The sequence below is a fragment of the Petaurus breviceps genome, unplaced genomic scaffold (assembly GCF_028583685.1).
Source record: "Petaurus breviceps papuanus isolate PSGF00001 unplaced genomic scaffold, PetGlider_PUasm1.0 37, whole genome shotgun sequence".
In the NCBI taxonomy this organism is placed as follows: Eukaryota; Metazoa; Chordata; class Mammalia; order Diprotodontia; family Petauridae; genus Petaurus; species Petaurus breviceps.
In genome coordinates this window covers 108,027,343-108,042,765 of record NW_027186296.1, presented here as the reverse complement: position 1 = coordinate 108,042,765, position 15,423 = coordinate 108,027,343, and the positions used below count along the sequence as shown (strand labels likewise).

Here is a 15,423-nt window from a genome sequence, read left to right as displayed (position 1 = left end):
AGAAATATGGAGTCTGCAGAGCTAAGCAGATATTTTATTTTTTTATTATTTGCCTTCTTAAGGTTTCTCCCATTTATTATAATTCTTCTATACAAGATGACTAATGTGAAAATATGTTTAATAGGAATGTATATGTGGAGCCTGTATGAGATTGCATGCTGTCTTGGGGAGGGAGGAGGGGGGTAGAATTTAAATTTATGGAAGTAAATGTTGAAAACTAAAAATAAATAAACTAATTTTTAAAAATGGAACCTCTGTTTCTTGTTCCCATGCCCACCATTACCTCTTCATCCTGCTTAGTAAACTCAGGCTCATTGACTTTGTTCACAGCCATCATGACAGCAAGGACCTCCTTGCCCATTATAATAGGCATTGCCAGCATATTCTTAGTGGTATAACCGGTTTGCTTATCCAGAAAGTCAGAAAAATGGCTGTTCTGAAATAAAAGAAATATTCATTCATTTATTAAAGTTGTTCAGGCAGACACATCCCTCACCTAAGGGCATTAATTAGTTCTGTAAAAACTTGACATTAGGAGTCTATTTTTTTCATTTCTCAAATGCTTTATTAACTTCTGATTTACATCATTCATTTCCACCAGATTTTGGGTTACAAATTTTCTCCCCGTTTTTCCCATACCCACCGCCACAAAATAGCAGTCCCACAGGGTATCCCCTCCTCCAATCTGCTCTCTCACATATCTTCTCCCATACCCCCTTCGACTTTTCCAGTATGGCATGGTGGATCTCTATGCCCCACTGCCTGTATAACTTATTTTCCAATTACATGTAAAATAGTATTAATAACAGTATATATATATATATATATATATATATATATATATATATATATATTTAAACATGTGATTTTAAAACTTTGAATTCCAGATTCATTCCCTTCCTCCCTTGTCACCCACCCTTTCTAGGAAGATAAGCAATTCAGTATAGGTTGTACATGTGTAGCTAATGCAAAACATTAACATAGTAGATATATTGTAAAAGACTGACTATATTTCCCTCCCTCCTATCCCACCTTCCACTTGTTCTATTCTCTGCTTTGATACCATTCCTTTTCAAAAGTGGGTGCTTCCAACTTCCCTCCCCCCCAGCCTGCCCTGCCTTCCATCATACCCCCTCTCATTCCCTTCCCCCTTACTCTCCTAGAGGGTGAGATATCCTATTTAGTGTGTATTTCATTCCCTCCCTGATCCAAATTCAATAAGAATAAAGTTTGACCCATTCCCTTTTGCCTTCCTATTCTTCCCCTCCATTGTAGTCATTTTCCCTTGCCTCTTCTATATGAGATAGTTGACCCCATTCTGTCTCTCCCTATCTCCTCTCATTATATTCCTCTCTCACCTCTTAATTTAATTTTTAAGTATCATCCCTTCCTATCAAATTGGTCTTGTGCCCTCTATCTATGTATACATGTAAACATATATACACACATTCACATATGTATTCATATGCCTGTATACCCTCATATATATATACATATATATATATATATATATATTTCTATTCCCTTCAACTGTTTTCATATGGAGAAAAGTTTCATCAGTTACAATTATCATTTTTCCATATAGGAATGTTGATAATTCAACTTTGATAAGTTTCTTATGATTTCTTTTCCCTGTTTAGCTTCTCATGCTTCTCTTGCTTCTTGTATCTGAATGTCAAATTTTCTATTCAACTCTGGTTTTTTCATCAAGAATGCTTGAAAGTCCTCTATTCCACTGAATGACCATATTTCCCCCTGAAACATGATACTCAGTTTTGCTGGGTAGGTGATTCTTGGTTTTAATCCCAGCTCTTTTGACCTTCAGAATATCATATTCCAAGCCCTTTGATCCTTCAGTGTAGAAGCTGCCAAATCCTGAGTTATCCTGATTGTGTTTCCACAATATTCAATTGTTTCTTCCTGGCTGCTTGTAATATTCTCTCCTTGATCTGGGAATTTCAGAACCTGGCTATAATATTCCTAGGAGATTTCTTTTTGGGATCTTTTTCAGGGGGTGATCGGTGGATTTTCAACCTTTATTTTGCCCTCTGGTTCTAAAACATCAGGGCAGTTTTCCTTGAGAATTTCTTGGAGGATGATTTCTAGGTTCTTTCTTTGATCATGGCTTTCAGGTAGTCCAATAATTTTTAAATTATCTCTCCTAGATCTATTTTCCAGGTCAGTGGTTTTTCCCATGAGATATTTCACATTGCCTTCTATTCTTTCATTTCTTTGTATCTGTTTAACAGCATCTTGATTTCTTATAAAGTCATTAGCTTCCATTTGCTCCAATCTAATTCTGAAGGAATGATTCTCCTCAGTGAGTTTTTGAGATTCTTTTTCCATCTGGCAAATTCGACTTTTTAAGGCATTCTTCTCCTCATTGCCTTTTTGAGCCTCTTTTAACATTTGAATTAGTCTGTTTTTTAAGGTGTTATTTTCCTCAGTCAGGCTATTGACTCTCATTTTGTTATTTTCTTGCATTGTTCTCATTTCTCTTCCCAATTTTTCCTCCATTTCTCTTATCTGACTCTTAAGGTCCTTTATGGCCTATAACCAGCTTGTATTTTTCTTGGAAGCTTTTGGTGCAGGAGTTCTGACTTCACTGTCTTCCTCCTGTTCCATACTTTGCTCTTTTTTGTCCCCAAAATAGGAGACTAATGTTGGATTGCTTTGCTAGGTTTGCTTCCTTTGCCTGGTCATGTTGCCACTCAATTACTCGACTTTTGGGTTTTTTTTTTTTTTGCCACAGTAGGACTCTGCCACCAGACAGGGGAACTTCGTTCCAAACGCTGGGGTTTTCTCAGCTGCCAGTGGTATTAGTTGGGTGCCCTTTCTGAAGCCTCCACATGCTCTGGCACCTGGTCACACACCCCAGGACCTCCATTCTAGACCGCAACCCAGATCCAAGCAGGTTAAAGCTAGAGCAATTACCCCTCACACTGGTCGCTTGGTCCCATTACACTCTGCAGGCCAGGAGCTGAAGCTGCCACATGGCTGCGGCTATGCCACAGCCTTCAGGGCTTCTCACCCTAGGGGCAAAAGCCTAAGCACTCCCAACTACTAGGTCCCAATGTCCACACTGCACAGACCTCTCACTTTGTCCTTAGCATCTACGTGTTGATAATTCTGGATCACCACAGCTGCTGGGGATCTGGAGTTCCTCCAGCCAGTGGTTGGTCAGGCCCGCCCTGGGGCTAAAACCTCGGTGTGGGGCTGGGCTGGGCTTCCAGAGCACTGCACTGGCTGCTTGCTGCCTGCCTGCTGGGCTATCCTCAGCAGGAGGTTAGCTTTTCTGTGTCATTTTGTGGGTTCTGCAGCTCCAAAGTTTTTTCAGAGTCCCCTTTTACATGAATTGGAGGTGATGGGAGCCGGAGCCTCGAGGAGGTCCTGTTTCTACTCTGTCATCTTGACCCTGCCCCCACACCTTGACATTAGGAGTCTAATAGTAGTAGTGTGTGTGAGCTAGCTTGTCACTCTCACTCACCTCCTTCTTCAACCCTTGATGAGGAGGACCTACTCTTTGGGTGAGATTTTTTTTTCAGCCACTCACTCCCTCAACCTCTCCTCCTTTGGAAGGATGGTTTTCCTTTTAAATTAGGTTGTGAGAAGCAATGGGAAGGAAAATAGGAAGACCTCATTTCCAACACCATCCCAAGCTAGTCAGAGCCCACCTTCCCCTTCCCCCCTCCTAGTCATTGCTAACTCATTTATTCATTCCCTAATGATGTCTCGATACAAGTTTCTCTTTCTAATCTGTAGAGTTAAAAAATTAATTTATTTTTTTCAGCTCTGAGCCCCTACTCATTAGGTTACTGATTTAAAAAAAACAAGTCACAGAAAATTACAGTTTTAAATTTATTTTTCTTCCCAGATGCCCCCTAATTTCCCCTCTCTCATTCAAATTCAGCAATGATACACACATATTAGCAGGCTCCCACCTGCTTTTCTCCCCAGGAAGGTATGAGAGGAGCCAAAGAAACATAAAGGGCAAAGGGAAATGAAGAATAACCCCCTGGGCATCTGTAGTGGGGGCTTGGGGAGGGGGTGGTTTCGGTCAGCAATACATGCCTGTTCTTACATGCCACATATAATATCCACCCAGTCTTGGAGTTTGGTACTGATGGTCTCATAGCTTGGTCCCCCACTTCCATATATTCCTGAGGCTTCTCTGGCTACTCCTTCTCCTCTGCCCCCACCCCATGTTTACCTGCTTCTCTAATTTCCTTCCCCATAATCACTCAGAGTTTGGCCCCATCAGTCATAAGTCAGGGACAAATTCCCTGGAAGACCAAAGTGGGTGATGTTTGCTGGAGAAGATTGCCATCATCCTGATCTCCTTGGCAACAAGATGGTGCCATAAGTGAAAACATATAATAAAAGGAGTGATGGGGAGTGATTCCACAGGAGCAGTTTTCTAAATGGGTGATTGGCTGAATGAAGTTAGAGTAGGATTTTGCAGTATTATTGGTGGGGTTTTAAAGAAAAGGAGATTATGGGCTGGTCAGGTGGTGAGCATGAGGGATAACTGATAGCATCTGTCTTCTGTTGGCATTCTCTTATTGTCAAGGGAAAGCAAGGAAGGGTTCCAGTATGTTTCATGGCTCTCTGTGATGAGATTATGGAGGAGATGGGCAAAAGTCTCATGGAATAAATGAAGATTCCAGGTTGTGATCTGCATGATGGGGTTAAGTTATAATCAAGGATGTGGGGAGGCTCCAGTGAGAGAATGGATATAAAATGCTTTTCAAACCTCAAAACTACATAAATGCCAATTATTATTATTATTATTATTAATTCTTCAGTCACAGGCCTACAGTCTGGTGACAGCTTCATTCCCTGAACTTTCTAATGCACTCAGGCAATGTTACAGAGCAATAGAGAGGTGTGCTGGAAAAAGTTTAATAACTAGACTCCTTGAAAAATACATACATATATATATATATATATATACATACCGTGTTTCCCCGATAATAAGACACTGTCTTACTATTTTTTTGGACAGAAAAACACCAGAGGGCTTATTTTCAGGGGAGGGCTTATTTTAATGAACATGACAGCAATTTTAATAAACAGGTAAATGTGAACAAAAAAATGTACCTTTATTCAATAAGCAAATCACTGGGGAAGAACAGGATGATGCGCTCACTGCTGCAGCTCTGATTGGATGCAGCTTGGAGCGTGGCGTGCGTTTCACTGGGGGGGGCGGGAACGGTGCGTACAGAGGGTACCGTAATGTAGCGTGTAGCGCAGGGGATCACCTTCACTACAGTAGCAATCTCAATAGGGCTTATTTTTGGGGGAGGGCTTATTTTAGAGGAATCTTACACAGTAAGGGGAGGGCTTATTTTCGGGATAGGTCTTATTATTGGGGAAACACGGTACATACATGCATTTTTAAGTTTAATCTGCATTATTAATACTTTATTAAGCCTAGAAATCAACAAAACAATAAATCAAGCCCTGATTTGTCGTTTTTGGGCTTCCTGAGGTATAAATGCCCATAAGGAAAATTTAACAATGAGCCTCTCTGGACCTCACAGAATAATAATAATAATAATAATAATAATAACAATGTAATAAAATTGTGAGACATCATTAGCAAATAGTTTTGAGGTCAGAGCTATTGTTAATATAGGGAATGGAGACTAGACCTGTAATTTCATTGGTACAGGGAACACCTGAGAGAGGAGACTTTCTCTACAGATATACCTCATTTTATTGTACTTTGCAGATGTTGGTTTTGTTGTTTGTTTGTTTTTTTTACAAATTTAAGGTTGAGCAAGTCTATTGGTACCATTTTTTCCAATAGCTCTGTGTCACATTTTGGTAATTCTCACAATATTTCAAACTTTTTCATTATTATGATATTTATTATGCCTAGCTGTGATCAATGATCTTTGATGCTATAGTAATTATTTCGGGGTACCACGAGTTGTACCCATTTAAGATGGCAAACTGAATCGATATATGTTGTGTATGTTCTGACTGTTCTGCTAAATGACTGTTCCTCATCTCTTTCTTGACAGTCCTTGATGGGGACCTCTCCAGGGGGTTTCCCTATTCCTTGAGACAGAAAAATATTGAAATTAGGTCAATTAAAAAGCCTACAATGGACTCTAAGTGAAAGGAAGAGTCACTCAGTGCAACAAACTTCATTGTTGTCTTATTTTAAGAAATTGCCACACCCACCATTTTAACCTTTGGCAACCATCTCCCTGATCCTTCGGCAGCCATGCACGTCAGGCAAGACCCTACACCAGCAAAAGGGTTACAACTAGCTGAAGGCTCAAATGATGGTTAGCATTCTTTTTAGCAATATATATATATTTTTAATTAAGGTATGTATATTGCTTTTTAAGACATTACTATTGCACACTAAATAGACTATGGTATAGTGTAAACATAACTCATATGTGCACCGGGAAACCAAAAATTCATGGGATTCACTTTATGGAGACATTTGCTTTATTGGGGTGGTCTGGAACCAAACCTGCAATATCTCTGAGGTATGTCTGTACTTAGAAACAGGTTGGTACCTTTTCTGCAAATTCTAACCTCAGCCCAATCTCAAAACAGAATTGTGAACTGCCTCAGTAGGGACTGTGTCCCCCTCACTAGAGATTTTCAATGGCAGGTTGAGTAAGTCATGGGACTTCTTGGTCAGGTAGGGTTTGGATCAGAGGTCCCTTCCAACTGAAATTGATGATTCCCCATAGCAACCGTGGAGTAGGTGGTATAAACAGGATTATCTCCTTTTTATAGGTGAGAAAACCAAGACTCTCAGAGGCAGAGTTAGAGAACAATGCCGGGATTCTGATTCCAAGTCATTCACCTCCTATCATATTGCTTCTCACTATGTACTAGGTTTCCAATCTGTTGTACTACCATATTATTGTTCCACACACCTTGTAATCCTCAGTTGTTGAAAAGACATTTTTTTAAACAGTAGAAATTGAAAAGAATAAGATATAGGAGCCTGTTAATAAGAATTGTATTAGGGGTGGAGGAGGGTGGGGAACAGAAATAATGTCTCCCATTAAGCTAATCAAGGTTATAAGTTTCATTACACATTCTATTATTTTTGAGAGGCAAAATAGCGTTGTGGACATTGGCAAAGCTGGCCTCTGACTCAGAAAGACCTGGGTTCAAGTCCTGCACCTGGTATCTACCAGTTGTGTTTTTCTAGTCAAGTCACTTAACTGCTCAATGCCCCCGGGCAACTTGGTAAAATTAGCATAAAATACAGAACAGTTGCCGATCTGAATTGGTAGAGGGAATTTCCTCATTGGAAGCTCCTTATGCCAATGAAAAGACAGGTCTGGTCCAAGCTATTATCTTTGGAGAGCTATGGTTTGATACAGATATTCACCTTCTCCTCTGGCTATGATGGGAACTTGCAGTACTTTGGAGTCCTGGGTTAATGGGCACTTTGTGGTATGTAGACAAACTTTTTGAATATTCTTGCTAATGAGGGAAAGGATAGCATGGATCCATGAAAACTATAGTAGCTTCCACCTTCTTCCTCGCTGTGCCTTCACAGCAAAATAGATTGATGACAATTTCACATCCTCTTCTTGTACCTGCCCACCCCCTAGTGGAAGTGCTAATAAGCAATAAAAAAATTAAAAGGTAGATAGCTGATGGATGGAGATGTGATCCCCAGCCCAGAGGCCTTCTTCTCTCACCAGTAGAAGGGAATGGGCTTTCAGAAATCTGTATATGGATCTCTTCAGCATCCTTCTCTAGGGAAAGGGGCGTGGCAAGGCCATTCACGAGGTTTATATTAAAATTAATTATGTAGTATTTTGTATTGTTCACATTTCATGGTAATTTTTACAGTAGTGTCATGGATAGAGGGCCAGTCTTGGAATTGGGAAGGCTTGCATTCAGGTATTATCTTTGACACAGACTAGCTAACTTCTCAGTTCTCCAAAACTACAAATTGCATAGTTGTTAATCTGCCCTGGTTTTGGCTAATCTACATCAGACATCCCCTCTGCTGATGAAGTTATAAGTCTGGACCCTGACCCACTTACCCCCCAAAATCACCCACCTGTGTTAACACTGACAAATCAATGGGACCTCAGTTTCCAAGTTTGTTGATTGACAGGGCTCGGACTAAATCATCTGTGGGATCCTTTCCACTCTAAGTTTCCATTGATTTTGTGATTCATCCTCCTTCTGGGCCTAGTGATATGCTAACACAGGAACACCCTTCAATCGAGCCCATTTAGAGTCATTGGGGGAGAGCGAAGAGGGAGGGGATCCACCTCTGGGCCTCAGTTTCCTTGTCTGTCCGAGAGGCTATTAGAGCCAATACTCTCCCAGCATGGATTGTCTATGGTTCTATGTCATTCTCAGAAGCACCTGCTGGTTTTCTGCTGTGCAGACATGTAACTGAGGACAGAAGAATTCTGAGGCTGCCAAGTATGCTGAGTATTCCCACTGTGTTTGTTCCCTGAACTTGAGAAACCGCACCCACTAATTATATAAAGGCAGCAGAAAGAAATTAACCTATGTTAAAAAATTTCCTTTTTCCTCCTATTAAAAATTAAAGGACTAGAAAAATCTTTTGACTTAGTGTTCACTTAATAAGCCAGTGTCCTCCTAATTGTGATCAGTAATTTAGCTAGAGATGTTATAACTCGTGTGAAAATGTTCAGGATTTCCTTTTCTATGTAATTATCCTGAGCAAAAAAAAAAAAAAAAAGATCTTTCTGGCAGCAAATGACCCCAAAAGTAGAGCCACTGTCCTTGCAGTTGATTAAAGCTCCTTGCATGAAGGTCTCACAGCAGGGTGATATCCTCCCTGAATCTATGGCCATTGCCTCTAGAAACAAGCTTGGGTCAGCTTCACCAGGGAGAAGGATATGAAAGGAATCACCCATGTGGCATCTTTCTTGATCTCTGCAGTCTTTTCCCCACATAATCAGCTTCATGAATTTAGCAGGATTATCCTTCTAGCCTGCCCCTGGCATGTCAGAGGCAACCTGACAGAAAGCGTTTTTAACAGCAGTTCTTTTACAAGACATTTTCTTCCTACCTCACCTTAATGTATAATGCTAGCAATGGCTTGTATTTGTATTGATTATTTCCTTCAAGAAATTTTAACTGTGCTATGTTCATTCCGTGTAACTAATCTCTTAGAAGAAAGGGGGCTGGCTTTGGAATTAGGGAACCCTTGGTTAAGGTCCTGCCTCTGGTTCACACTAAATGTGTGACCATAGGTAAAGTTTCTTAACCTCTTCGTGCCTCAGTCTACTGTCTATCCATATTGAGAAAAGAATTTATGTAACTAGAAACTCCCCCACGCCAACATAATACCATAACCAGGTCCCTTCCTCTTCTCTCCTCAACAAAAATTGTCCTGTGATGTGGAGAAGCTTCATACTTCTGTTTAATTTTTTAAATACATCACTTCTGTTTAAGTTTGTTCTAAATTCCATATGAAAGTGATGAGAAAATGAAAAATTTGAACTTAGCATCTCACTGTGGAACCTTTTTGAAATTCTTCTACATGCTGCAAGTATTAGTCAGAAGAGACTATTCATGAGTGGACCCATTCTGATTAGATCGAAGGGAAGACTTCTTGGTTGAGTGCTGGAGTAATAGAGAAATAATCTCGGAAGCACTAAGGAAAGGCAAATAAATAACTACATTGAAAAAGAAAGAAACAGAGAATAGGAACCATTTTTGTTATTTGGTCAATTTTCAGTAGTGTCAGACTCTTTTGTCAGTCTGACTCATTTGGAATTTTCTTGGCTTTACCATTTCTTTCTCAAGTTCATTTTGCAGATGAGGAAAGTGAGGCAAACAGGGTTAAGTGACTTGCCCAAGGTCTCATAGTTAGTAAGTATCTGGGGCCAGATTTGAACTCAGGGAGATGAGTCTTCCTGACTCTAGCCCAACTCTTTATTCATTGCACCTACTTAGGAGTCAAGAACCTCATGTATAGGTCCCAGTGTACTCTGGGACTTTAAATTTCTCTGGGTCTCCAGATCTGCAAAATGAGGACATTAAACTAAACTATCTTTAAGGCCCCTTCAACTTCCTTGATACTGTAGTTCTGTAAAAATTTACATCTCTAATAATAAATAATTTCTCAATATGGCAGCTCAATCCAGGACTTCTGACTTCTAAAGGAAAAGATTGCATCTAGACCACCCACTTGGTAGCCAATACAGGCAAAATTTACCCCCAAGAGTCACTTTGGGGACATGCTCCAATTTAAGGATACCCTGGTACAAAGGCAAAATCCTCTCGCCTTGGGAAATAATCTCTATTTACCTATCCCAACACTCTCCTTTGTGGAACTCTACCCCTTTATCACAAATGACTGTCACACTTCAGGAATTTCTTCTACCAGGATCATATTTCCAGATTAGAAACAATACCGGTTGCATTTTCCATAAGCACTAGGGAGAGTCTTCACTCTCAGAAGATAGTTCTTTTTTTCTCAGGAAAAAAAATCAAACTTGTTTTTTGTGATACCTTTTGTCTTCATTGGATAACCTTTCCTTGAATGCCCCTGTGGGATCCCCAGCCTGGCATCATAGAGAATTGCATGAAGCAATTGCAAACAGCCAGTCACTTGATGCTCAACCGTGACGAAAAAAAAAACATTTACTCACCAGGAAGAACCAGTGAACTGATAACATATTTGGAGCAAACAATCTACCAACCTCCGAAGCCATGGGATATGGGATAAATAAACCCTCAGTAGGCCCCAGGTTCCTGTATATCAGATAACAGCAAAAGAGTGCAGCAAATACAGGAGGAGGTTTTAATTACTGGCCCTCTCCCTATTCATGTCCAGTTAATCAGAGTCAGTCCGGCCACTGCAGGACTAACAGGAATGGGTCCCTAGGCTACAAGTGAGACCTCTCCCCTACTCACTCCATACTCAGGTCACCTACCTTGGTTACATCCGGAATATTAAAAGATTTTTTAGTATGAGCAACCCAACCCACAATGCCGATGTCTAGAGGAAAGACAGCTTCTTTGTCAGGAGACACAAGGTTCTCCTCCAGCTTGGAGGTTGGGGTGACATTGAGCAGCTTTGATGCCACCTCTGGAATTCCGTTGCGTGATCGGCAAATGAACATGCTACAGCAGTCAGCAGACAGCAACTGGCATAGCCTCCTCAGAACCTTGTGTACCACGGCTTCCATGCTGGCTTCTTCGTCTTGCATGTTCTGCATCAACTCAAAGATCAAGGTTGACTCCTCTACTTGGGTCATCTCATTGAAGGAGGTACTCTCCTGGATGGACGCTGGGCAGCCTTTGAAAACTTCTCCCAGCACCTCTACCCTTAACTTCTTGTCAAAATACTCCTTAGCAAACTGGGGGTTGTTTCCTAGGTATTTCTCCACGTCCTCCTTGGTGATCTCACCCATGTTATTTGCTGTTTTCTTCTTGCCTCTGAAGAATCAAGTTGCCTATGAAGTTGTAACAGCAAGGGAAGTAACTAGCAGTAACAGCTACTGAGGAAACAGTGAAAGATATGGACCACTTCCCAGTGGAGACATCTTGCAGCAGCTCCCCAACCTTCTGAAAGCTCAGAGATACGACAGAAGGTGCTGGCTTAGTGGACTCTTAATGGGGTAGCCTGGAATCTGTGACTTTGCTGTTCAGGACACTAAGCCCTGTAAGCACAATTAGCTCCTAAATCCTGAGAGAATCATTTGAGCATCTTAGACCAATCCATTCTTAGACTTCAAATCACAAGCAAATAAGTCACAGGCAATGGCCTAGCACTGGTTAACGTCTTCAGCAAGGACAAAATTCTACAGAATTTCAGAAATTGTATTTATTCAGCATTCTCTTTGCAAAGTGACTGTCTTTTCATTAAAGCAAAGACTACCTTTCTTTTTAAACTGCTAGTAAGGGAAACTATATAGATTTCAAAAATATGTTTTAATTTTTCAAGTCCTACTTCAATCAGGGAGGTGGGTTTGGCAGGCCATTTTCAAGTGTCCTTAATTCTAATCAAGGAAGAAGACTTTATTTAAACAAAATCTATTAATGATTTGACTGTGAAATTAAGTTGTGATGGCATAATAATATAGGATGCTAGTAGGGCAATTTTTATACCTTAGAATTCAGCAATATGTGTTTAAAGAAACACTTATGATATGTAGATATTATAGCTAATGACATAATATAAAATAATACCCACAACAAGGAAGAAAAATGAACAAATCCATTGTGTTTCTGTTTACAATCCTATTGTAAACATGGTTTTCTTTACTCATATTTTAAAGAGACATCTATTGCCCTAGTCATGGATGGCAGGCATAAACCGTTCTGCTAGTTCCCTAATCAAAATCAAGCACAGTGTATGCCATATAACTTATCCTTAATAAATGCCTGTTGATCGAACAGTTGATTTTGTATATATCTTGTATTTATTTATTTGTGAACATGTTATATCCTCCTAGTAGACTGCAAGTTCTCTGAGGGCAGGGGACTGCTTGGTTTTTGAATTTGTATATCCAGTCCCTGGGATAATGAATGTTTTGCAAAGTGCAGGTGCTTAAAAAAAAAAAGGTCGATTAAATGAATAGTGGATTCTATTTAGACTTTGCTCAGGACGTCCTCCATGACATTGGTGAGCACCTTTGGAGATCACTTGTTTCCCCGTGTGATATTTTGATTTTGAATTTTAGCATATTATTGAATAAAATTATTGCTGTGTTCTAAGTGTCGTGGAATATTAACATGTACATGGGAGACAGCTTGTGTGAAAGGATCTTTAAGGCTACATTCTGCTCTCCTGAGTCAAATGCTTTTTTTTGGTATTTAACAAAGGATAAACATGATAGAGTATTATATTTTGATTATATAGTAATCCAGGGTAAGGGGTGGACTGACCCCCAAATCCTCTGATCTTGAGTTAATTTCTTTTCTTTCTACACTGGGAAGAACCACAAAGCCCAGGTGGTTTTGTGGCCAGTTTGCCCCTTGCCCTGGGTGGTTATAATTATATTCTTTATACCTTATGTCAATTGTGTAATTATGAAATTGTGGCATATTGTAAAAACAAAAACCAAAACCTGTCTATGAAAGTCTTCTTGTTCCCTTTTGTATTTTCACTATGAATGCTTTTGTTACATTAATGGACTATTCTTATAAACTTTATAAAGAAGATAAAGGAGGTATATAGGTTATCAGGGCATCAGGGGATGATTTGGCTCTTGGAAGCTATACCAAGTCAATATAAGCTTATCAGATCTTACCCAAGGTGAAAAGACTTGGAGTATAATCCCCGAAGTGTCTCCCATTTGAGGAACAGCCTACTTAAATATCAAGAGCCTCATGACCAGGAGAGGGACACTGGATAATAAATATTTTGGCCATTATGATCCATGAAACAGATACCAACATAAAATGACCCTTTAGAGAAAAGGATAAAGAGCAGGAGAAGACATACCTACCCAACCCAACCTGTTTGCAATTATTAAAAAAAATGAGGACTGCTAGATAAAAGTAATATCAATGCTTATCACCTTTTCTTTGAAAAGTTTCAACTGTGTGTAACAATTCCTACACAAAGGTGCTGAAAGAACCTAGAAACTACATCAGCTAGCAAACACTGTCTTACTGTTAGCAGAGAGACATGGTAGTTCAAGGGCAGCACTAGTATAGAGTTCCAGCTTATTTGCAAAAAATTATGGAGAAGAATGATGTAAAATCAAAAGCATCATTGCCCCACTAACCATCCAAAAGTAGAAATGGAAAAAAGAACCAAAACATCTACTTCATTGATACAGATTTCATGAACTCAGAGTGACCTCCATGTTGCAATGATATGTTGCCACAGGACTTTTGACTACATAACTTTCATAAAAATATCAGTTTTGAAAGTTTAGGACAGAGAACTAAAAAGATAAAGAATTTTAACATGCATTTCCTTAGTGTATAGATGTAAAATAAAGCAGGCATCTGAAAAATGGTTTTTTAAAAAATTTAACTTTAACTCAGATTTCATATATTAAAAAATATATAGCTTAATAGCTGTGTGACCTTGGGCAAGTCACTTACCCCAATTGCCTTACCTTACCCCCTCCAAAAAAAAGCTTAAATTTACATGATGCTTTTATAAAACTTATATTTGCATAAGATTTATAATAAGGTTTATAATAAAATAATTAAATTCTTGCAAGATAAAAAAAAGTCTGGACAGTGCTTGACTGTGCCAACTAAGTGGCTTACTTGTTTGTTAAATATCAATTTAATCTATGAAATAGTAGTCTGAATCCTAGAGTATAATAGATGCATTTTATTCTATTTCTTTGTTTTTTTATGTGATATTGGATCTTTTTATTGATAAATTGCTGCATTACTATTTCTTCTTGATGCTGTTTTTCATGAAACTGTGTTTGCCAAAAAAAAGTTATTTGGAAAATAAAACAAAGAAGTCACTGAGATAATTTGAAATCACCACCTTTCAGCTTCAGCCTTGGCCTTGTCCACCATTTTGCAATTCTCCTTTCTCTGACCCCTAATCTTCCTCTTCCCAGCGCAAACATTCAAACCATTTGATCTCATTGAACTTTTTTCTTCTTAACTAAGCTCCAATGTGAAGCCCTCTGGTTAGAAGGGATCTGGGAAGGGAAAAGGAAGGGAATGAACATTTATTAAGCAAGCATTTACTATGTGTCAGGCACTGTGCTAAGTGCTTTATAGATATTATCTCATTTGATCCTCACAAAAATCTTGTGAGGTAGGTGTAACATGATATCCACGTTACAGTTGAGGAAAGAAACTAAGGGAGACAGAAGGTAAGTGACTTTACCAAGGACACATAGCTAGGAAGTATCGGAATGCCTAGCACTTTAAACACTGAATCACCCAGATACCTCTGTTTGGCTCTGGCTTAAATGGAGAAATGGGCCTGACTAGGCCTCTCCTTAGACAATATAGTTGGGGTCACTCCAGAGATAAACCAGCTGTTGGTTCAAGCATACCTACAGCCTCATTTTCTAGCCAAATGAATTAAATTGATTGATTGCTTTGGTGTAATTGAAAGTGTCCTAGAGAAAAAAACAGTCAAACTCATTGCTGTCTTCCCTGCCACCAAAACATGAGGCAATTGAGTAAAGTCTGTATTTTTCAGCTTGATTTTGGCATCTTGTAAACAGAGTCTGGGGTTAGAGTACCGGACTACACATGTATAACCTATATCAAATTGCTTGCCTTCTTAATGAGGGTGGGTTGGGAGGGAGAAAGGCAGAGAATTTCCTCCTGATTCCAGGGCTGGTGCTCTATTCACTGTGCCACCTAGCCTCCCCAATTATGACTAATTCTTAGAGAAGTTTAACCATTATAAACTAGATGCCATCATGAAGATGCCAAAAGAAATTGGAAACTGCCTGAGGTAGCAAATACTTGATCTTGTTAGCTAGAGGGATGAGGCAC

At 39.5% G+C, this 15,423-nt stretch overlaps 1 protein-coding gene across 1 annotated transcript in view; it reads right to left on the bottom strand.

The window, feature by feature from the left end:
• The window catches only part of PDE6C (phosphodiesterase 6C), an 89,911-nt gene extending 78,512 nt beyond the window's left edge, over positions 1-11,399 (bottom strand). Inside the window, exons 1-2 of the mRNA XM_069097410.1 lie at positions 10,920-11,399; positions 284-436 (exon numbers count right to left, since the gene is read on the bottom strand). Of these exons, the coding sequence (XP_068953511.1) occupies positions 284-436; positions 10,920-11,399 (633 nt within the window). The remainder of the gene's footprint in view (positions 1-283; positions 437-10,919) is intronic.
• Between the last annotated feature and the right edge of the window lie 4,024 nt (positions 11,400-15,423).